This window comes from Artibeus jamaicensis, unplaced genomic scaffold, assembly GCF_021234435.1.
Source record: "Artibeus jamaicensis isolate MK-2021 breed Jamaican fruit bat unplaced genomic scaffold, CSHL_Jam_final scaffold_1964, whole genome shotgun sequence".
Classification (NCBI taxonomy): domain Eukaryota; kingdom Metazoa; phylum Chordata; class Mammalia; order Chiroptera; family Phyllostomidae; genus Artibeus; species Artibeus jamaicensis.
Genome location: NW_026522030.1, coordinates 28,113,397 through 28,138,264, shown reverse-complemented (window position 1 = coordinate 28,138,264; position 24,868 = coordinate 28,113,397). Strand labels below are relative to the sequence as shown.

The window sequence follows — 24,868 nt, the reverse complement described above, 5'->3', positions numbered from 1 at the left end:
AAAAGCAAACATTATTAAACCATACCTTCATGTAAGAACTTACCATGTAAGCAGAAGAGTCTGTTAAACCTCAGAGAGCTTGCAGGTGAATCAAAAGAAATGTCAAGATTTGGACTTGTGTTTGGTGCCTTTATTCGGACCATTCAGGATACTGTTTTTATTTCATGCTCCAATTACCCACTCAAGACTAAGATAGGACCCAGCCACTTCAATATGCATAAAACCAGTCTTTAGAGTCTTATTCCAATAACTTTACTTTTCTTTTAGCAGTTTAACAGTAATAGTTGTTCATGTAAGCTGAGATATTTTGGAAGGCAGACTACAGAAAATATGAAAGAAATCAAATTTAGTGAAATGTTACACTGTCAGTGCTATCGGAACAGTTGTTACGAAGCCTTCATGTATCCCTCATCTGCTCTGGGGCTGCAGAGCAACTCTTCTGCCTACCAAATCTCAGCCTTGGAACCACCAGCCGCAAATCCGACAGGAAAAACCACTCATGGGTACAGCAAAGCTAGACAGGTTTCCGTAACTCGAAAATAATGTACGTTATTCAAATGGATTTCTGTAGCTGCCATGCTGATTCCCCCAGGGATCTTTCTCCTCCCTGCAGGGAAAGTGTTTGTGTCAGAGGTACAGACTGGAAACTCGTGACACCTCATTTATCCTCAGTTACACTGAGGCAGTGGGAACCTAATTTGCCAGCACACTCTACATCGACAATTAACTTCTCGGTGAACATTAAAACAATTAGGTGACGACGCACCCCGTCACATCTGTGTGCCTTCTCAACCAACACCTGGTACCAATTAAGTTATCACCCCACGCTGTACTTTTTGTTGCCGTCCAATTGGTCATACACGTATCCTGCCTGACATTTCGACAAATATATTTGCCCATAAAACTAACAAGATCCCCCCTTGTCAATGGCAAAAAAGTGGAGAGGTGTGGAAATGTGTCCACTTGGCAACCACATCACATCTCAGAAGCCCTGGTGGTGAAGCGGTCTGCTGAAGGGTCTACATCTATTTTTCATAGTTAAAATGCAAACTACAAAAAGAACCAATGTGCTCCTGGATCCTGATCTAGAAACTCAGTGCTGTCAGATGCAGAAGGGGAACCATCAGGAGGACTCCTGGAAACGGACAGAGCCAAGCAGGAGACAGACAAACCCAGTCAGTATTTGGACTGGAAGAGTAAGTCAAAGTCATAGCACGATGCACCCTAGGCATCACCTTTTATGTTCCCAGCTTGCTCTCCACCCCATTTCTCCAGGGAAAGCAAAATAAATAAAAACTTTGAAGCTGACAATAAACAATCGCTTTAAAAGAGTTTTTAAATGAACTCAGAATGCCTTCATTCCTCTAATCAGGACCTTGGTCACAGGAGAAACCAAATCCGTATTTCAGTCTTTTATAAAAGCACGTTTTTGAAGGGCTACTTAGGGGTTACACTGTTCTTTCTGCAGCCTCTAATGAGGTACACTGGTTGCAAGACCAGGCCCTAAAACTAGAAAGCGCTGGGTCAGGACCTGACTGTGAGTTATTTGGACGTGCAATGGCTCTTACACTCAGCTCTCCTTACCTGAAAGATGGGAGACCCAGAGTCTGTTGTCTACTGCATTCCAGAAGGAATGAAAAGGTGATGGGCCAAAATGATAATAAAATTTAGGAAAACCTACTCCAAATGATGGGCATCAAGTTATCTAATTACAGAATACAAACCAAGTCTAAAAAGGTCCCGAAGAAAGAGTCTCAACCTGCTCTATTTTGTTTTTTAGACTAAAGATGCCCTATCTACACTATAATCACAAGGAGATAAACCCTAAACATTGTCTAGTCACACACAGGCTCCAATATCCACCTGGTGAGATACGGCATCCACAATAAACAGACAGCTCACCTGTTACAGGAACAAACCACCACCAGCAACCTAGAAACAGCCACGGCTTTCCTTTCTTCAGGGGGCCACCCTCCTGATGACAGTGAAGCCATTTTTCCCAGAGGGTCCATTTTTTTACAGCACATGGTTTCAAATTCTATCAAAAGGGAAATCTGCTTAAGAAAACTTCAGTGTTTTCTACTGCGCCTAAATATTGAAATTTTAGGTGACTCATCTCAGTTTCATCCTTTATTTCCAGGCAATTCCTTGACATGCACCAGGTCAAGATAAAGTCATAAACACTTAAATAAAACTGCCTTCTCCTAGACCTAGTTATGAGACGGTTTGATGGATGATAATCATGAGACTGATCAAGTTTGTAAGAAGCTGAGGTCAGTTTCATGGTCCTATCACACTAAGAAACACCAGTAACTGCCACCATGTCACACGGGCCCTTGACATTTGAAAAAGGCAAGGAAACCAGTAACTGCATCGAGCATGACTAACAATGCATTTATTGTCTTGCTAGCAAGTACTCAGGGGTAGGATATTCCTACGGAGGACGTTCCTACAGGCTTGCTATGTTACGAATGACGACCTGGTATTTCTGGCTCCTCAACCCCTGGCCCTGGGAGGCAACCGCCATCCCCCCTTTGCAGAGGAAGCCTGCCTGCTGGGTCAGAACTCCCCTGACGTGTGCCTTTGTCTAAGCAGGTTTCTGTCACCCCACCCCATTGCTGCCATGCTCCTAAGAGCCCACAGGGAGATAATGTGATATTCAGAAATGAAATTTCAGAAAAACACCAACAATAAAGTTTTCTCAAAGAAAGCCTCACACTTTATTTTCTCCTGTGCTCTCCAACATGCTGAGTGTCCTTCTGAGCAAAAAAGTGAAGTAATGGGTGGTCTTGAACTAGGATCTGGTCCTGCCCTACCTCAGCCAATTAACTAAGCAAACAGAACAAGTAGAGAAGAAAAGCAAAATAAAGATACCATCTTACATTAAACAGAGTGATGGCTGGCATAACTACTTTAGGTAAGTTCTAAATACGAGACCAATAACTTTCGAAGGCAGTTACAGGAGTGACAACACAGTCCCTCAGAGACACGATCTAATTCTCAACTGCCATTAACTAAGGAAATATGTGATAAGAGGCACCCAACCTCCTTGAACTCGGTGCCTTATTGATAAAATGGTAACTGTACCATTATGATTTCTAATGTAGATGAGCAGTACTTAAGACTTTTCTGAACCAGGAACCGCTTTTGAGAATTTAATGAAAGTTATGACCTCTCCCCAGAATTTGGTAACAAGAACACTGACCCAGAACACTACCTGTAATTGTTACAGGTTCAAGAACCCTCTGAAATCCATCTATAAACTCTGCCTAAGTCCACCGACCCTCTGTGCTCTGGAATCTCTCCCAAATATCACCTCCACGTCTCCTCCCTTTTCTAAATGTTCCAAACAGTATCACATGGGTCAGGAATTTCAGTATGTTCAGCCAAAAAATATTTGACTGCAACGTTAAAAGATATCACTGCAAAATGGCAACAAGTGACTCGAACGGTGCTTGGCCCATAGTAAGTGTTCCATAAAATTTTTTTTTAAACGAATGAGTGTTTAAATACAAATTCTATCCTATTTTCTTAATAGCCATACAACTTTTGGTCAGCTCTCTAATTCTAGGTCTTCTAAGCAGACTTAAGTAATATTTCCCTTCAGCCAAAATTTAACACAACTCATCTCTAATGCAAAGATCTGATGTGTTCATAGCTACTGAAATAACCTTTCTAGGTCACTTCATATTTCTTTGTTCAATAGTAAATAGCATTCTGACAGAAGGCTTATGTTAAAAACTACTACCACTACCAAGCTTTGCAAATTAGAAAAACACAAGTCAAATCTTAATTTATAAACAACTCAAACAGCAAAAGAAATCTCTTTTGTTACTGGCTTTATCACTCATCCTTTCAGAAACAAGAAACTTAAAATTTTGACTCTCCATGTTTTCATTCTAAGTGTCTTCATTTCCTGGGTGTTACGTTAAAACAGGTTATGTGAAGGCTCACTGTTTTCCTACCATAAACCTTGAACTAGCAAATGGAATACTTTTGTCACTAAAAATAAACATGTCCTACAAACCACTTTCAGACTTACGGATACAAATCCATACACACCCACATTCTTTCTGGATCTATGTAAGTTTCTGGTTTTTGCACTTAATATAGATAATATTTGTTCACTATAGAAAGAAGAACAAAAAAATGTAAGACTAGAGACTAGCCTGGAATTTTTCAGAACACGATCCTCAGCCTTATGGCAGAGGTTTTCAGAGTTTGGTCCAAGAACTGGCCTGATGTTCCCAGACCCTTACACATCTCTTTTGAGGGCAGACTTTCTTCCTATAATACAATGTTTCACAACCGAAAGAATGAATAAGGTGATGAGAATCCAGCTATCTTCTTTTAAACCAGGGACTAAAGACATCTGCAAACATGTAAGACAAAACCACTCTTTCCACTATAATTGTTTTATTTTGGAAAATAGTTATTTTATTAAATAATGTTAACACAAATTAAGTAGCTCTTTATCTGCTTAAGTGATTTTAAATGTGTTTTATTTCTAATCCAGCAAAATTACAAAATATATAACCCACATAAACCAATCTTCTTTGGGGTCATCAATAATTTTACTTTATGGGTATAAAGATTCTGAGACCATAAGCTTTGAAAAACTCTACCCTGTACAAATGACCTTAACCCCTCAATGAGTGGGAAAAAAAAAATGCATTAAAGAGCAATTGACTAACTTTATCTGCCAAGTAAAATTCGACTTCATAATTCAAACCACTTTAGATAAGTTCTATAACATTTTTTAGCCTAATAGTACACATCATCTTATTACCCACTGCTGCTCATATTCAATTTTACACAAAGTTTGAAGAGCTACTTATTTATGTAACTGCAGCAAAAGCCATTCATGTGGACAGCAAACAATTTAATTCCTCTCTACAGACCTAATTAAGTGTTTATGTTACATATTAGTGTAGTTTTTCCGTTTTATATCACCATCACCTAGAGTTTTCTGTAATGATTAGGCAGGAAGCCCATTACATATTCTGAAAACACTCTAAATATTATATTATAAAATATTCTGAAATTATCATTACTTATCATAATTTGGTATGAAAAAAGGCAACATTCAAATAACACATTAAGTAACCATTTATTTTATATAATTTTACAGATTGCTTTATGCAATATACCCACATTTTGAGTTGAACATTCACTGACTCAACATGTGTCCACTCAACATGCGACTTAAAAGCAAACCACAGCCCTGCCTGGTGTGGCTTAGTGGTCAATTGCTGGCCTGAGAATCAAAGGGTCACTGGTTCAATTTCCAGTGAGGGCGCCTGCCAGGGTTGCAGGCCAGGTCCCCAGGAGGGGGTACACGAGAGGCAACCACACACTGATGTTTCTTTCCCTCTCTTTCTCCCTTCCCTCTCTAAAAATAAATAAATAAAATCTTAAAAAAAAAAAAAAAAGCAAACCACAGCTGCCTGAAATTCAAGAACTAATTTGATCTTTTTTTACGGATATAACTCATCATCCTTCCTCCATTCCACCCTCACTTCCACAATAAATTAAGTTCTTCCTTACATTTTTCAGTCAGAAATACAAACGGGAGATCAGACACATTCACAAATACACAACGAGGTCTGCAAAATACCTCTACCAGCTTAAGCATGGAAACCTCTACTCACTCCTGCCACTCGCTGGCATTTCAGGGAGGTATATGCCAAGGTACGTCTTCCAGGACTGCTTAAACTGTTACTGAAACTTTCTGCAGTCTACTTTTTATAGCATTTTAGTCTCCTTTCCTTGGTTCCTTGAGAAATGCTTTATGCTAAGTGTGCCTACGAATCCCAAACTACACTTCCCATTCCCCTTACGTAAACGCTCAATAAATACATATGCAGTGATATGTGGTGAAATCAAAATTCAATAAATTTAAACCTATAGCAGACTAAAGGACACGGGGGGGCTCTCTCAACACCTGAGTCTGTTCTCTGGTCCAGAATTCGGTTTTCAATTTGATACTCTACTAAATGGACATGTCAGAAAAGATGATAATCCACAGGGACATTGAAACATCAAACGTAAAGGTCACCTCCATAAATCAAAGTCAGTTTACCTGGGTGTGTACTTTGTGAGGAGGATACTTTATTCCCTAGCTATATATTTTTTCTTTCCCCAACATTTTTCAGAGAAAACTTATATATCAAAATTTTTAAACTAGCTACCCTCTCCTTTCACCATTATCCATTCTCCTCCAACATAGCCTGATACATCAAGTATTTCAAGATTTGTTCCAAAAAATCTTTGAAGTCACTATTATTCTACACAGAAAATAGAGAGGAAAGAAACAAACGTTTCAGAATGAAAAGAATTACATTATCTTCCCTACAAACCCACAAAAAATTTTTTCAGAATGACTTAAAAGTTCAGTATCTCATTTTTTTTCTGACCACGGTTAAGATTTAAGATGGTCAAAATAATGCCATATTCAAAAAGAAAGGCAAAAACCATAGGTCATTATAACTGAAAATGGGCCAATTTCTCAACCAGTTGATCATATCTGAGAGATGCATTTTAGATACAGATCTCCCCACAGCTAACTGGTGGGTATATGCACAGATCAAACACGCATTATGCAAAATGGGAAAGATTTAGGCTGGTGAAAGGATGAACTCTCCAAGCACAGAACACCCGTCCGCTGGATTTGTTTTTTTTGTAAGAACTTAGACTCTCAGTTCTTTAGTCTAAAATAAATTTAAGTTCAAGTTCACTTTCCAAGGACAATTATGAAAAGAAAACTAGATATGGAAACCTAGCAACTAAGATGCATTTGCAAAGGATAATAAATGGTTCAGGTAGAAATAACACATTACTAACTAATTTCACATATAGACTGTGACCTCTTGCCTGTAAAACTGATTTAAGATAAAAATGAATACTCTTTTAAACTACAGGCAACCTAGACTCGAAAGCAACAGGAAACATTTTTTAAGTGGGTCTGTGGCACACACAGATCGTAGCAAACAGCTCTGCCCCCAAATCACATTGCTCTCATCTAACAAAAGTTTTATGAGAAAGATGGGGGGTGGGAGAGAAAAGGAATAGTCTTATTTAAAAAAAAATAAAAAACCTGGCACTGAGAGAGACAGGGAAGAATTTGTGTGTCTGTGCCTGTGTTTAAAGAAAGGCAGCTTGGGATGCATTGCAGGGAGGGGGTGGGGGTGTGTTCATGTGCAGCAGGCATTAGAGTACTTACTGTGCCCGGTTCTCTGTCTGCTCCCGAGGTTACCAAGAAACGCACAGACATGCCCGTTCAGACACAGAGGCAAGAACAGAAATAAAAAAAAGGGGGGAATAATTAGAACACAAGCCCCAAACAGTTTTAAAAATGGCTTTTATTTATATAAGTCATTGCACATTCCTAATACAGTGATTTCCTGAAAATTACAGTATTTTGTAAACATAAGATTTACAGTTTAACCATACACAAAGCCTATTTTTTTTATTTCTTGACAGAATAAATTACTTTTCTTCAAAAAATTAGTCAAGTGCAATTTTGCCCAATATTTAACGCATACTAGAATTAAAGCCTATGAAACTAAGTAGTAACAGATGCAATTATCAAACCTCTCATTTGGACACATTCACTTTCAAATTTAACTTCTTATTTCGCCCCATTTAACAACATTACTTTCTTTGAAAATTACCCAATTAAGCAGTTAACAGTTTTCCATAATATGGTACAGGCCACTGGCATTAACTAGGCAGTTGCCAAGATGTCAAGATGCCTGTAATCTAACGAGATCGAGAAATCTACAGACGCCCATGTTAAACCCTGAGAACTTCCAGGGTGAGCTGTATTTCAGTGGCCAAGCTTTGCGACAGTTCCTCTTAGCTCATTGTTTGCTTTCTGAATAGGTTGGGGCTTTCTTTAGCGGTGCACACAACTTTGCAGCACTGTATGAGTGTGGGGACAAAGTCCTAATCTGGCTTGCCCGGCCTCTCACCTCTGTGGTGCTCTGCATCGTGGTGCTTCTTGTCATCTTTTATTGCCAAGTGAGACTGCCCACTCAGAGCACTAGACAGTGCCAGAAGGCCGGCACTGCCGCCCAGGGGCGGGATTCCAGGAGGCTGAAGTCCCGAAGGGTGAGGCGTTAAGGGGACTGGGGGTCCGTGGCCATGAGAAAGATGCTGAGCTTGCAACTGCTGCTGCTGTTGGTGGTGGTGGTGAAGGAGGAGGAGGAGAAGGTGATGGTGGGGGTGGCGGTGACGGCATTGGCAGCATCCAGGGAGAAGCAGACATGACATGACAAGATGGAGGGAACAGAAGGATGACACGCACAGGAAGGGAGTGAAGAGAGAGACGGGGAGGAAAAAAGGAAAAATGTGATTAGCGCTTTCAGTTCATCAGAAGCTTTTACCTGATGAGTTGTCATCTTCCCAAAATACAATCCTTAGATCTATACTGTCCTTTCTGGCATAACCAACCCCTGGGAATGTAGCTGTTTATTATCATCAGCAAGCCATAGTTTATAAGCAACTCACATATTAGAGTTCTATCTCTATGTGCCTCGAGGGATGAAATCCAGTATGTCATTGAATCTAAGATGCCACAGATTCAAGACTCAACCTGATTTCAAAAAAGGTTAAAATTGGGAAACACAGATATGCATCCTACAATACAGTAACTGAGTAGCCATCAGTTACTGAGTGACTCCATTTTACCCAAACATTCCTGCTTGAACTTACTGCAAGGGTATGACGAAACAAAACCAACATATTACCTTTCATTAACAGAACCCAGAAAGTAAGAACACCCAGCATTTCCCACCTCCAAGGGCTGCATGTCTTTATTTCACTAAACCCTCACTGTTGAGTATGTACTGACATTCCCATTTCACAAACGGAACCAAGGCTCAAAGCAATGTGGAAACTGCAGAGGTTCTCCCAGCAGGCGGGAGCAGAGTGGGGAGGTCAACTCTCAATATGGGAGTGACCCTAATGGCTGCGATGCTCACGGGGCTACTGCATACAAAGGGAGGTCACAGGGTGCCATGCATGGAACATATGGAAGAATCTTAGCTAAGGAGAAACCTCGTTACCCCTTACTTTTTCCAAGCTCCATGCCTCAAACCCAGTCCTTCAGTCCTTCAAATCTAGTCCTTCAATGTCATAAGGAAAACAATGAGACCCAGAGTTGGCTTCTCTGGCTACTTTGATGGGAAAACACTCTCACCAGTCCTGTGGGACACCAGGCACGGTGACCCAAGTCCCCCCATTCCTAAATGCCATTGCCTCTACTGCTTAACCCATTCCAGAGATTATAAATCTTTTCATATTAAAAAGTATTATTGCTCTCATCTACTATATTTAAGAGCATGTTGTAGACATGGAAAAGTGTCCAAGAAATGGCCCTTGTACCATAAATCTGGCCACTTTTCAGCTGTCCAACATAAAACTTGTTTTTGATGAGGCAGTAAAAACGATTAAAGCTCAATTTCTAAGGTGTAATGTTAGGAAATTCTTAAGATTCTGATTTGTGCTCACTTCCCTGGGACTCAATTGCCCGTTTTATTTATTACCCCCTTGCGTGTACTGAATATATTAAATCTTCACTCCAGACCCTCAGTAACTTCCACCTAGAGTACTGATCTTTAATTGAATCCCAAACAAGCCCCCTGCCCTCAAGAGCAAGAGAAAGCAGCATCTTAAAAGCAGAAATCAGTGTCCAAAGTCATTTTATAGTAAATCTTCAACTATTACCAGCATCTTTTAAAAAATGTTTAGGAGCCACTGTTCTAAATTTCTATTCCTTCCAAAGAGAGCATATTTCTAATTAGAGGGAAATGGAAAAGGGGGTGAGGTCTGAGCCAGACAGCATTAATAGCAATCTGGGAAAGTATTTATAAACTACTCATTCGCCATTTGAGATCATAATAACAATTTCTTTATACATAAAATCACCTTCCTGTCATCCAAAAGACACTAATTCTTGCTCTGTCACCTTTTAAGAGCTCGGCAACAGCAAGACATAAAACTGAAGAAGCTGGCAGCAGCGTCATGGTCCACTAGGCATGCTCATTAGCACTTAATTAGGAACTAGACACCTGCCATAAGAAATGTGCTTGGAGAAGGATGAGGACCAGGTCTGCCCTACCAGCAATTACTATCATTACTTGGAGAGTAAGAGCTATGTCCGGCTTCTGGGGGGGAAACGCAGTGATGCATACACAAGCAAGAGCAGCGGGGTAATTAAGCACAGCACTGATTAAAAGAAGATGAGAACGGCTAAGCAGAAAGGAAGGCAAGAAACTACAGTGTTGAGAACACCACCCTACCACCCCTCCCTGCACAGCCCTACTACCCCCAAAATCCAGAATCCAGTCACCAAAAGACCACTCAGAAGTGGAATTTTATATCAGAGCAAAGGTAAAATTTGGATGTACAAGGAAAACAACACATTTCCTGCCAAACCCAAGTTAGTTTTTAGAAAAAGGAACTGGAAAGTATTCTCTGGTATGTTACCTTCCATAATTAGGGGGCTCTGCCCCTGCAGCTGAGAAGTAAACCTGTGTGGTTACACCCTGCACTGAGGCTGATAACTCAGTGGGGATATCCAAGAGACTAACTGGCTGTGGGCAACCCCACCTCTACCCCACCTCTGCTCTAAGCTTTCTCCTTGAAGATAAACAGCTCACTGCCCATGATCAAAGGTAGTTGGATTCCTCCACCCTTAACTTGGCCATCTTGAAAGTTTCTTCTTTTTTTTAAAGCAAAATCTTATCAAAATGGAAGGCGTACTAGGTAGCAAAAAAATGAGCCCACTGTTGAAGATACTGTAAACCCAGGTAACACGGACCCATCAGTGTCTCACATTTACTTCTTCATTCTGCCATATAAAGGTCCCAGATATTTTTGTCTTCAGTATCTGGCCTCAGCTCAGAACACACAGGAGGCAGGGAGGGTGGTGCCATTTCACAGATGAGAGTGGCCTGCCTTGGGGCTCATAGCCAGAACGATGAATGCAAAGCTTTTGTTCCCTAGAAAAGCATTTCTCCTGGGACCACAGCAGCCTAGTCATATTCACAAAAGACCTCACGTTTTTCTCTTTCCCAGGTAATGAGAACCTAAGGGTATGCAACACTACGTACATACCACTGGACATTACTCGGAGATCAACGCACCTGCACCGTGCATACTTAGCAGTGGCAGATGGTAATTTGTTCTGAGGTTCCTGACTCAAGAGTGCCAACTCTCCAGCTCCCACTTCCCAATACCCTGTCCCTACACCTGAAAAAAGGTATCTTTTGCTCCAACATTCTTCCAAGGAAGCTTATAAAGAGGAACCAAGCCTAAACAGAGAAAGCACTGGCTAGTCTCTCAGAATAAGATGCTTAGGAGGTAAGAACTGTTTCTAAGATAAAACATTTACCAAAAGAAATAGAGGGCCCACATCCTGGAGAGTGAAACAAGACCGAAAAAAAGGGCAGCCCACCTGTCCCATGTGTCCTTGGAAAAACGTTTTTTCTCAATAAGGCTCATGGAGACAGGCAAGCCAGTGCCTGTCACTTACACCAAAGACAAACCAGGAATGCTACTTAAGAGTATGTTTTAGAACAAAAGAACTACCCACATTGCTATACGGCGGGGGTGGGGGGGGGACTAAAAAAGAAAAACAACTCAACAAACCAACAAAAAACAATGGCTCTGCCAATTAGGGGAATCTGCATGCATCAGTCCTCTACAGACTCAAACCTGAGTTCATCACCAGGGAAACCATAAAATGTTTCTCAACATGACAGCCAGGGTAGGAAAATTCAACCATCTACATTACAGTTTACACTAATTAGTAAATTTTTGTCTTAAGTTAATGCTTATAAATTTATACAGCACAGAACACAAGCAAAACAGTTCATAAGTCTATCAGAAAAGGCATTTTTGATGAGCAATGGTGGTTTTTAGCGATACAGTTGGTAACTGAAGCTATCAAGCCAGACAAGTGGGTTCTCAAACAGCCATTTGGACACCACTCTTTCCCCATCCCGGGGACATCTGCCAACGTCTGTAGATATTCATGGCTGTCACAACTGGGGGTTTAAGGGGATAGAATGCTACTGGCAATCAATCAAGAATACTGTTAAACATCCTACAATACACAGGACAGCCCCACACTGCAGAGAATAATCAAGTCCAAAACGTTAATAATGCTGAGGTTGAGAAATTTTGGTCTAGACCTAAGCTGGAATTCTGTCCCATCACATTAGAATACAGGTTCTCGTACACCCAGGGACATGCCAGATGGCTGCTTAAAATATAAAAACACTTTTCAACATTCAATTGTTCACTTTCCTTTTATCACCATTGAATAGTGTCAAGACTCAAAAAAAAAAAAAAAAAGCATTTACTTCCTAGAGCCAATACCACTGACAATTTCAGAACAAAACAAACAAAAAACTTCCTATTTTAAAAACTATTCAGGAAATATCTACACGGGTAACTTTTACATATTAGTGTTTCTGGAGCGTTCCCAAAAGGTTTAGGTTGGGGGTGTGGTAACGTGATGAATGTACTTTCTCCCACCCAAACAATCTGAACAGGCTGAGAGTGAAACAAAACAAACACCAAACCCTGAGTTAATGATACTGAAAACCACAAGGAACAAAGTAACCTCATTCATGTCAAACATCAGCCACACATTTAGAACTTTAATTCACCTTCTACCTAGAGCAGCCTGGGTCAATTTCGTTACTATAATGAAACTGACTTTCCTGTTTACACTCAGAGCTTTAATGTAATAGCGTAGTGCTTCTATGTTTTTGTTCTCAGCCGGGTGGAGCACATGCTTGCTTCATCATCAGAGTTGCCTATGCAACTGGAAAAGACACCACAATGCGAATGAAGGCCAATGCCAACCTCACCCTCACCAGAGGCTAAGTCCAACCACTGAATCAACTTGAATTTAATCCCATTTATAACATTAGGAAAAACAACATCACAGAGATCACAAACTGAACCCAATCTGAACTAAAACTATGTCCCAAAATAACATCTCTAAAGCTAAAAGTGTGACAGTAAGTAGCATTTATAGCACTTGGTATGTAAACACTTTCAAAGGGGAAACATTGTGAAAAGTAGTATTTGTTGACAGTTCTCTCCAAATCACTTACTTGATTTCTATTTCCCTGTTCTTTACAACACTCAATTCTTATCTTGGGAGAATGCAGAAGAGGGAAACTGGCTCGCTACGGCAACCGGCGGGGCGAGTGGGGAAGAGCGTGTGGCAGCAGGAAAATCAAGGACACTGCTGCAGGAGTGATCTGAAAGCCTCCCATTATGTGAATGGCCTCTTGCGTGAGGAGGGGCAAGGGTGACAAACAAGCAGGAAGTGCTTTCTGGGGCCAAGAATTCTCAAGACACTTGAAGACAATTAAAAAAAAAAACCAACCCAGCGACAATCCATTGAGAGGCCCCATCTCAACACAGCAGTAGTGCAGAGAGAATAACACAGAGAAAAAATGATGGCCTGTATGTAGGCAGGCAACAGGATGAAGGCCTAAACTTCTGAAAAGGAAGGCACTCATCTTTATTCTTTCTGCACTGCAGCTAATCCACACAGGCCAACTCAGCCCTCATCACTTGCTCATCTGACCTGCCCCAAATGACTGTTACAGGTATGACAGGGAACACAACCCTGGGACTTAAGAGGCCTGAATTACAGTAAGTTTTAAAAAGTCATGTTTATTTAGGGAAAGTCACTTACAAAACCATATGTTTCAGGAAAAAAATGTTCAACATTATTAGCCACCAGGGACATGCAAATCAAAACCACAAACAGGAAACCACTATATGCCCACCAGGATGACTAGAATCAAAAAGATGGACAATAACAAGTGTTGACGAAGGTGCAGAGAAACTGGAATTCTCATCTACTACTTTGGAACACAGTCTGGCCATTGCTCAAAATGTTAAACACGGAGTAACCATATGACCCAATTCCACTCCTAGGTAGAGACCCAAGAGAAATCATGTCTACACAAAAACTTGTACACAAACACTCAGAGCAGTGGTCAAAAAGGTAGAAAAAACCTCAATGTCCACCAACTGATGAGTGAATCAAAAAAGTGGTACACTGCCCTAGCCAGTGTGGCTCAGTTGGCTGGAGCGTCATCCTGTAACCAGAGTTGCGGGTTCAATTCCCGGTCAAGGCACATATCTAGGTTGCAGATCTGATCCCTGGACCCAGAGCCTACAATCCTGGTCCAGGTGCATATGGGAGGCAACCAATCAATGCTTCTTTCTTGCATCAATGTTTCACTCTCTCCCTTCCTGTCTCTCTAAAAGCAATGAAAAAGTGTCCTCAGGTGAGGTTAAAAATAATAATAAAAAAGTAGATATTGATGCAATGAAACATCATTCATCTATAAAAAGGATTGAAGTACATGCTACGACATGAATAAGCTCTGAAAACATTATTCCATGTGAAAGAAGCCAGACACAAAAGGCCATATGTTGTGAGATTGCATTTATATGAAATGTTCAGAACAGATACATCCAGAGAGAGGCAGGACGACCAAGTGACTGCAGAGACTGAGAGGAAGCAGGGCAAGAAGACTGACTACTAATGGGGACACGGGATTCCTTTCTGCAGTGTAACAGATGTTTTCGAATTAGGTAGTGGTGATGGCTGTACAAGAATATACTAAAATCCACTAAGCTATATGCCTTACAAGGGTGAACTTTATATATAAATTGTAAGTAATTTTAAAAAAAATACACAGATATAACTCATAAAATTGGATGCTCTATACTTTCTTAAAGAGAGAAAAAAGTATGCTTTTTCCGAGGAATCAAGTACAGATCCTATGAAAAAGTGTGTGGGGACATTTAAAAGTAAACAATACTTCAACAAGTTCCTTAATAACTAAAAAACACTTTTGACTACTCAGAAGAACCTAGGCACTCAAGCCAAACCCTGCATTGTCAGACATCTAGCAGTGCTCTCAGTAAAATCTAACTTAAACCAAAGGAGAAGTAAGGTGTATAAAAGATTTCTTTGCAGTACTTCTCACACCCTTTGGAAAATTAATAAAAAGGCTGGACTACTAGAATTTAAATGGACGGCATGTAACTAAATACAAGCTGGTGGAGCTAGAAGATCCTTGTTTGTTGTAGCCATTTCGTTTTCTCTTCTTGGTAGCAGGCTATGCATTATGCTCCTAGGGCGAATTTGTTTTATAAAGAAACTTACAGCTGGGTTATTGATGGGCTTTCCAGGGATTAACGGAGTACTCCTAAGAATAAGAGGCTAACCTCATCCTCTTAAACTTCACACACCACAATCTTATAGACAGCTGACAGCTACAGCCAGAGGAGAAAAATAATCCAACGTTTTGCTAATCCTTAAACCAATCATCTCATGCAACAATGGGAGCCCTTTAGGTCTACAACTCAATCTCTTAAGGAGAGAAAGGCTCCTGCTACAGACACATCAGGCATTTGTACTCATAACCATCCTCCACATAAACAAACATAGCCAGACATCACAAAATACCCTACACTTATTTCATGCTAAGTTATTTTAAAGTGAAGAGTGTTACAAATTTGCCTATTAAGTAGAAATATACTGGGTTGGTTGGCCAAAAAGTGTGTTTAGTTTTTTTTCTGTAAAATATAAGATACATTTTTCATTCTCACCAGTAACTACTGATTTGGATATTTTGGGTATGTCAGCTATCTCCTGCATGGTTTAACAATGACTGTTCTCAACTAATGTCTTAATTTGATTGGTATCAGCTTCAAATGGTCTACCCTACCACGGAGCAACGCCCAGCAAGAAATCTCCAGCACGAAACTTCACAAACCACTTTTGACACATTCAATCAGTCACAGCACCTTCCCCATACACGGTACAAATCCTTTTTTTTTTTTTTTTTGCATTTCAGGTGTGCTTTTAAGTTTCTTGAAATAATAAAACATAATATACTGAAAATGTTGCATATTTTTCCCATCTTCAATATTAAAGAGGCTATACAAAAATTTACCAATTTGGTTAAGTTTTTTTTTTTTAATGCACACTGAAATAACTTTTAGGATACAATCTAACAAAATTGTTCCCAACCATCTTACAGAAAACTGAACAAAAGCTTTTTGATCAACCCAATACAACTCTGACCAATAAATGGAGCCTCAAACTTGAGCCCCATTGGCTTTGACATACGTTTTATTCATGGAAAATAAGTCACTCTAAAAACGAAGTTACCCACATTAACCCCAAATTTCTTGAATTCCTGAAGCTCACAGGCAATTGTTGTAAGACACTGCTCAAATTCTTATATCCACAGTTAGCACTGCAGCATCTATCAGAAACTGGGCATTTCACGGTACGGGAAAGACAACCCCCACTGGTCACCTGGACATCTCTCCTTCCAATTCTATCATGATGACTCCTGCCACCTCCCAGTGAAGCCAACGATACCTTTTCCTCCCATTTTTGCTTCTCAATTCTCTCTACATCTGTTCCAAAAGTTAACTTTATCCATTTGGTTTTGCACTTTGAGTTTGTTCATCAAAAGGTAAATGGTGATGATTTTCCATTGCTGTATCCTTATTAAGGGTTGTTCATGCACGACAACATAAAGGCAGGAACACAGCATCTGGCTGGGTCTAACCTCAAACACTGGCTTCCATGTAACCACTAGAGAAGACAAAGGAGGAAGTGACCCGCTGTTTGGAGCAGTTGCTCCTCATAGGGCGCTTGGCCAACTGGACCCACAGGTCTGCTCCGGACACTTAGAGAAACAAGGCAGACAAAACTGTAGTTCAGGATGTTAGGACCACATGCTGGGTGAAGGCTGCCCACTAGTCTTATCCCCACAAAAATCTTGCAAGCTACAGGATACTATCTCTCTCAAGACAGGACACTGACAGAGGTGAACTGGCCAGGCAAGGTGTCACAGAGCCAGAAAGTTGAAGCACCAAGTGTCCTACTCAAATCCTTCTGATCCTGGGCCCAACAAGCATTGTTCCAGGTTACATATTACAAATAAATGTTCCTAGAAAGATGAGCACAAGAACACCATAAAGTTGGGCAGCAGAGACTTGTTTAGAAACAGATACACAACTATGCAACTGCTATCTTTAAAAAAGAGAACTGCACTCTACTACTTACTCTTTAATGAAAACCTAACCATTTTTCTTGAGGGGGCGGGGAAACCTGGCTGAGAAGAAGGACCAGGAGACCTCCTGGGGTCACACAACCACCTGCAGAGAGCATTTCACTACATACAAATCACCCCTCAATTCAGAAAGAAAATCTGTGTGTGCATGCATATATATGCGCATCTAAATCTATATATGATATCAACTAATTATGTCATGTAAACCAGATAAAAAGACAGGTGGAATCCCAAATTCAGCTTGAATTAATTACTTAGGATAAGAGCAGGAAGAAGAGAGCTCTTAGTCCCAAACTCCCCAAAACAGTGGGCAGTGATCTCAAAGGGCCCTTCAGCCAATTTTTCTCTGCCTTCACGTAGCCATTAACTATTCCACAAATAAACTGTTAAATCATTTTGCTATCGATTTTAAGCACTTTTAACAATTCTAGATTTTTTTAAAAATCTTTGAGAGATGCTGCTTAAATTGTGGAGAGTACCCTGATATATATATATCTCAGTATCATCAGCCCTGGCTGAGTACCTCAGTTGGCTAGAGCATCATCCTCACACACCAAGGTTGTGGGTTCAATCCCTAGTCAGGGCACATGCAAAAAGCAACCAATGAATGCATAAAGAAGTGCAACAATGAATCAATGTTCCTTTCTCTCTCTGTCTCCCTTCCTCTCTCTAAAAAATTCAAGGTCTCAAGTGAGTACATTCCCTTTGCACAATGAATTTGTTTCTAAAGCACATGTGAGCTACGTCAAAATAAATAAACCCTGTGCCTATGAATATCTCTGCATTATTAAAAACTCTATTGTTACAAGTACATAACATGCTTAGTAGTCTAAGAGCTTATGAAAAGCAAAATTCAAAGATCAAGGCTGCACTTACTATTCTGTTGATTATCAATTTGCTATTAAGTATAAGTTGTTTTTTAAAATGTTAAATAAAAACATTTCAATAATTTCTCCAAGTTATCAACTATCTAAGGAACTCATTTTTCTTACATACCAGTAATAATAGAAAGTTAAGGCAGGTACTATGGTGAAAAAGATTTAAAATTCACTTTTTCTGTCGGAAGAACAACTTTTCTATGCTGGTGAGAAATGGGCACCATTAATTTACTCAACAAAAATGGAAAAAATACATCCTCTCTCTTCCTCTTAAAAGAGCATCCATAGTTGGAAGACACAAGCTAAATTTGCCTAGAAGCTTGGCGTCCTTGGGAATACTTAACTTTCTCCAGGTTTGCTAAAGAGAAATATCTTTAGCCCTGTCAAGCAAGCAGTGAGCTCCTTGATTGTACCTTAAAGGGAATGAGAATGTTTCGGCTCATTTGCATTTTAAAGGGTACTCTTTCATGATCTTTCACACTTGTAATAGATGTCTAAACCGTTAAATTACTATTTCTTTTCTTAGCCTGAAAGTCGATGCAGATGAAGAGCGTGGCCTCTCCCATTGTTCTTCACCCTAAATCGGTCCCTGAACAATACTGACAGCTGCTATCAAACCGGGCTGCATTTACTCTGCGCGCAGCTGCTGCTTGTAGGAACAGACAGCCTCCTGGAACCTCCTCCTCTCTGGGGAGACAGGTTGACACACTGCATGTTCAATGAAAGGGTTCAAAGGTCCACTGAATTGTCAACCCAATTTTATGCTACTTCGATTTTCCAGGACGCACGCAATTCCTTTCAAGCAAAAATCAAGCATATGCCAGTGCGTGAAACTCGTGGTGTGGGATAATTATTGACCACCACGAACTTTAAAAGTGCCTGACACAAATTAATATACTGATTCAAAAATTACAATGATAAAAATGGCACATGCCAGTACGCTGAAGACGTGCAACTGGCATTGAGTCTAGTGCTGGGCCCAGTTCACTGATTTGGGTTATTGTTGCTAGCTAGCAGAGCTAATCTGCCTTTCTAATCTCCACAACATGTTTCCTGGACTAAAGCCATTCATAAAATTAGCAATTCATCTGCCCTTCTAAAACTACCTGCTATTTTTGTTTTCTGATTCTGCTCAAAATGAATATTACCTATCGACATCTGGTTAATACAATTTCCTCCTTTCTAAAATGTGTCTGACTGGGCAGTGCCTCTGAGAATTAAAAATAAACCTTTTGCCATCAAGAAACAATATGTAAAAATTTAGAACCTATTGGAAAACAAACATGTTCCACAAAGTTTAGCTGGGCACTTGAGAACTGCTTTGCATATGTTTTCTTTTAATCAAAACAGGCTTTTCCAACCTCATTCATTAGGGTTAAAAAATTCTGTGCTCAAGCTACAAGTACAATTTGCTATTAGTCTTTGCTAATCAAACACGGTACATGCAGAAGTACCAGTGAATACTTGATTTGATCTCTGAAATAAAGCAATTCATTACACGAGAAAAGGGTACAGAAGGCAGCAGACAAATGCAGATGTAATTGTGTTTTTTGTTGAATGTGATTAGACAGCCCACTAAGTAACAGTCAAAAATGTGATACTAAAGGGGGAGAAATGCAGAGCCTGGACCTGGGGGGGGAGTAGGGAAAGGGGAGAATTGTTTATGCAGAGCTAAGCTGTCAAGTGTAATAAAGCAGCTTGAATAAAATTTAAGCTGAAAATCCACTGAAGCTCCCCATTTCAGGGAGGAAAAAGCTATTAAAAGGAAATGAAGGTCACCCTCCCAGTTTATTTCACCTAATTGACTGCCAATAGCTTACCACGGGCAACCCGACTGCAGATCTGGAATCGAGAAACCGATGAAAGGAGAGTTTTCAAGCTGAGGCTCATTCTTTAATCCTCCTTGGCTCTTATGTTTTTTCTCCATCTCCAGTTGGGATGTAATTTTAAACCCTGATGGATTAACTGGTTCCATTGTCTGTGGTCGTCATTGGACTATAGCACTCTTAATCCGTACAGCAGCATGTCTAATTATCATTACAAAGTGTCTGAGAGAACTATAAAGACCAGCAGGGCATCTTCTCACAAGCAATTAACATAAATTGATAAATGAGTGATTTGAATCTGCTCAAGGCACTCACATATGAATAAAATCACAAAGGACTGCCCCTTGTTTCAGCTACTTTCACTTAGTCTGGAAAGGCAGAAAACCTGAGAACCATCCTGGATACTAAAGAGAGGGGGCGGAGGTGAACTCATGCAGGGGATGGACCACAGGGTTCACCAGGCTCATTAATGCTGCGCAAATGACTTGTGATTGACAACCAGTCAACAGCGAGAGGAACGCTAAATGAACCAACATCGGAGAGCAGAAACCTGGTGAAAGGCTAGAGGGCACTAGGGCAGACAATTATCACTTCTTCAACTTCAGGACAGAGTTCTTTTCATTGGGGTGCCACTTAAAACTTCATCAAAGAGGCACAAGATAGAAAGACCAAATAGTTATATATGTTCCAATACCCTAGGAAAGCAGGAGGCAAAAGCAAAAATAGCAAAATGAAATGGTCATTATGAGATATGCCTTGACCTCACTGTGATCTCAAGTTATAGAACAAAATAAGGAAGAGTTTAAAAATCTAATTAAAAGTTTTTTTTAAACCTGGCTATTGGAGCAAAGATGGTTAAGTGTCACAGAATAAACGATATTTATTTTCCCATTAAAATGCAGATTGACTTTTCTTCTCCTTCTATAAATGTTTCTTCTATCGGCTCCCTTATGCTAATCTCTCTTCCCCTAACACCTCAGCCATAACTGAAGCCCCTCTCACTCCCACCCACCCTTAGCAAATGGGTGAATGTTAAGCTATACAATATTTTAGATATACAGATTAAGCCATCAAATTAGTAAGAAATGAAAGCTGGTTATACACACTGTAGGAGGTAGACCTGGTAGGCCACGTACCCCGATGATGGCATTCAACTCTGCCATGGTCACCTGTTTGGCACGTTCGACAGCCTGCGCCACCTGTTGTTGGTGCTTTGAAAACAATAAGAGGAAAGTATTAGCAAGGCACTGTACCTTCCAATGATAACAAGAAGACAAACGCCACATGCAATGCATATTGTAGCATATAGATTTTATATGCAAAGTTTCTCCAGCACACATTTCACACATGTAGAAAAGGGAAAGAAAAACAGAACAGTACTTCCCTTGTTTCTAACTAACACCAGTCACTACTAAACTTCTGATGGAAAAATTACACTTGGAACAGTAGAAAGTCAAAAAGGGCATCTAAAATGGTAACCTGAAGCTTCGGAAAATAAACAGTATGGAATGTGGAAGATCACCCTGGTTTGCAGAAGGGGTTCTGAAAGTTTGGGCAGGTAAACTTTACAACCATTTTATAATGCCCATTTCGATACTTAAAATTTAAACGTTAAATCTTCTATCCCTTCGCTGGGCAAACAAATCTTAGCCCACAAGTAGTTTTTGCAAACTCTGGGAAATCCTCTCTGTTAGCCTTTAGATATTTCACCCCCACACAAAGGAAAGGAAGACATCCACTCTTAGTCCACAGGCTGGAAACACTCTGCACACCTCCAACTTTCACCGTTAAAGAAAAGAAAGGAGGCATGAGACAGACTACAGCAGAGACCAGGATTACTAAAGTCTAACAAACAACACGATTCAAAAGGCCAACAAATCTAAACTGTAACATCAAGTAAAAGTTATGCTGAATGAGGCTGCTATAATAGCAAAGATGGTGCTACGTAGCACAGAGCAGTAGATGTCAATAACACTCAGTACTTCAGCTCCAAGTACAGTAAGTTTTTCACTGTGATGACTCAAGACAGACAGACAGACAGACACACACACACACACACACACACACACACACACACACACTTAAAAACAGTTTAGCATTTATGAGCTTGTATCCAAAAGCAAGGTAAAATTTAAAGCCAGAACTAAAATATACTGGGGTTTTGAGTCAATCTCATAGATTACTGATATATAAAACTTTTCCCTCTTGAAATATTAAAGTTAAACTTCAGGGGCTTTGTAAATTAATAAAACTGATTATGTATGTACATAACTCCGTTAAGATAACATGAACACTTAGTCCATCCGTAAGAGTGTTAGCATCCTCTCCCTCCACAGACAGCACTAGATCAACATTACACGAGAATAAATAAAAACCTGCTTCCATGGTCAAGTCAACCCTGGTGGAACCATTTTTAAAACTCACTATAATAAAAGCTCTCTAGAGAAAAGGACACTTGGAATCATCAGTAGCTATTAAGCTTATACTCCTCCTCAAAGGAAAAAAAGCTTTAAGTTTGATATAGTCATTTTGAGGTTGAGCTACTGCCACCATTTCTACAGTGTGCCCTTTGATCTGTTAGATGGAATAGCAGGGGGTTTACACACCACAGCTGTAACAGATGTTCTTCACACTTGTTCCTTGTGATAAAATTAACATCTTAAAACTAGCTAATTTGCAAACAGAGAAGCAACATAATTGCACTTTAACAGCTGAACAGTTTTACTTACTTCCTGAGACAGAAATGGGATGACTTGTGCACAAATCGTATTCAATCTCTTGGCGATTTCAGTCTATAAAGAACAAAGCCATATAAATGTTTAGTATACACTCCATAATCAGTTCAGAAAGATAAAACTTCATACCCAACACTTGAGCCTTCCACTGCCTCACACTTGAGGGCATGAAATTGCTTTCCCAGGCTACCTTACTAATATTTATCTTGAGATAAACAGTAGATATTAATCCCACTTGCAAAGTAAGACATAACTGCACGCTTTAGTGGTCACTTAAATAAGAGATAATGAGCAGTTTAATTGAATTGGAAAATCTACGTGGTTTAAGGCTATATAATCATTTAACCTGGTGATTGCAAACCCCTTCAAAGACTTATTCAATTATGGCATTCCATGGTACATTTATGTAGTTAGAGCAAGTTCATTCAAATGGGTGTCAGAAACCAGGGGAGCAGGAGCCCCATCAAAGCAGTATAGCCTTCAAGGTACAGTCTAGAAGGAGTCCATAAGAAAGACAGCATGGACCTCTTTCCACCTGTCCCTGCTCTAAACAAGCCAAGAAAATAACGCTAAAACATAACTCAAACAGAGACAGTCAACTCAAGATGTTCTAAGTATCTGTAAAGTTTCACCACAATTCAGCATCAAATGTGAAGACCTCAGTGACAGGGCCCACGTGTCAGCTGAACATATAACAAAACATGTCCTGAGTGTCCGCAGCTTGGGTTGTTCTAAAGAAAGCAGGAAATGTCTCTGCTCAGCTCCAAATCCACAAGATCCTTCTGATACAAGGAACAAACTGGCAAGGGAGAGAAAAAAAGGTACCTGCTTCCAGCACAGGGTAGGATCCCTTCTCCAACAACCTCCAAAAAGGCAAAACAGCTCTGCCTTTCTCTAACTCTGAAGAACCAGTTCAGCCCTCAAAACAAAACAAAACAAAAAAAATTCATCTGAAAAGAGTGTCAGCACTGACCTAATTTATTTCATTGTTTTCTGTCAATGGTAGTGAAGTTGGTAACGAAAAGGATCACAAACCACAGAAAATTATGAAGCACACAGCCATGCCTGTGAGAAACAGAGAATAAAGCAGAATCCTCAGAAACCATATATTTAAGTATATAAAAAGAGAGCTGCCTTTGGTCCTCTAAGATGATTGCATTTAACTGAGCAACAAGGCCTTTGGTTTGATGGGATTGGATTTGGGCCAACCCAACTCAATTCTCCCCTACCACCAGAGATAGGGTTCCAGCCTGGAAGAAATGTAGTACTAGAAAGGGAAATGACTGGTATAGAGAGCCAACTCATGACCTTGCTTTAACCAGCAGGGCAAACATATATGGAAAAGGATGCAGCTGTACCAGGTGCAAAAACAGAACTGGGCAGCCCCACCCAATTCAACTGACTGTAGCCACTCACTCAACCTAACTCAAGGTCATAGCTCTCCTTTAAAGCACCAGCAGGCTTCCTTTTCCTTTGCAACAGGGTTTGGCACTAGATATTTGGTTCCAAGAGGGCAAACCCAAAAGAATTATCTTCTGGAAGGAGGGCTCCTTGTAGAACAGGTTTCCCCCACTAGGTGAATGTTCTAAGAATCCATCTGCGTCAGTGTACCAGCTGGTGTGCTATGAGAGGCTGCATTCGAATTCACAGATTTTTTTGAAGGCTCTCAAGGCACTTGCCCATTTCATGATGAATGATTTACCAGCACACCTACCCCCACCATGCTGAGTATTCAGCAATTTTTGACCAAAAAACAGTGTGACCCTCTGTGCCCCACCCTGCCTATTCATCCGATCTTGTCCCGAATGACTTTTGTTTCCCAGAATAAAGGGCTTCAAAGGGAAACATTTTGCTGATGTTGAAAAGGTGAAACAAAAAAACATCAGAAGCACTAAAAAGCTCAAAATGAACAAGTTCAAAAACTGTTTCGAGCAGTGGGAAAAAAAAGTCTCACAGACAATTATTTTACAAATAAATTCTAGGGAGGGGGGATTTGATCGCCCCTTATGTAAGGGAGTAGGGATCCCCTTCGTGAACTCTTAGACCCTTGTCCTCCAACTCTACCTACCATACATCCCAACTACATTCTTTTTTTTGTTGTTGTTAAGATTTTATTTATTTATTTTTAGAGAGAGTGGAAGGGATGAAGAAAGGGAGGGAACCTCCACGTGTGGTTGCCTCTCGAGTGCCCCCCACTGGGGACCTGGCCCACAACCCAGGCATGGGCCCTGCCTAGGAACTGAACTGGTGACCCTTTGGTTCACAGGCCGGCACTCAATCCACTGAGC

General features: G+C 40.3%; 1 protein-coding gene across 3 annotated transcripts in view; it reads right to left on the bottom strand.

The window, feature by feature from the left end:
- Positions 1-24,868, bottom strand: part of TLE1 (TLE family member 1, transcriptional corepressor) — an 81,478-nt gene that overhangs the window by 32,576 nt on the left and 24,034 nt on the right. For 2 of the 3 annotated variants that reach the window (XM_037130698.2, XM_037130697.2), the window contains 4 exons: positions 22,575-22,637; positions 20,952-21,056; positions 7,974-8,178; positions 7,223-7,239 (listed from right to left, as the gene is read on the bottom strand). In XM_037130698.2, the coding sequence (XP_036986593.1) occupies positions 7,223-7,239; positions 7,974-8,178; positions 20,952-21,056; positions 22,575-22,637 (390 nt within the window). The remainder of the gene's footprint in view (positions 1-7,222; positions 7,240-7,973; positions 8,179-20,951; positions 21,057-22,574; positions 22,638-24,868) is intronic. The other variant, XM_037130699.2, reaches the window with a different exon arrangement.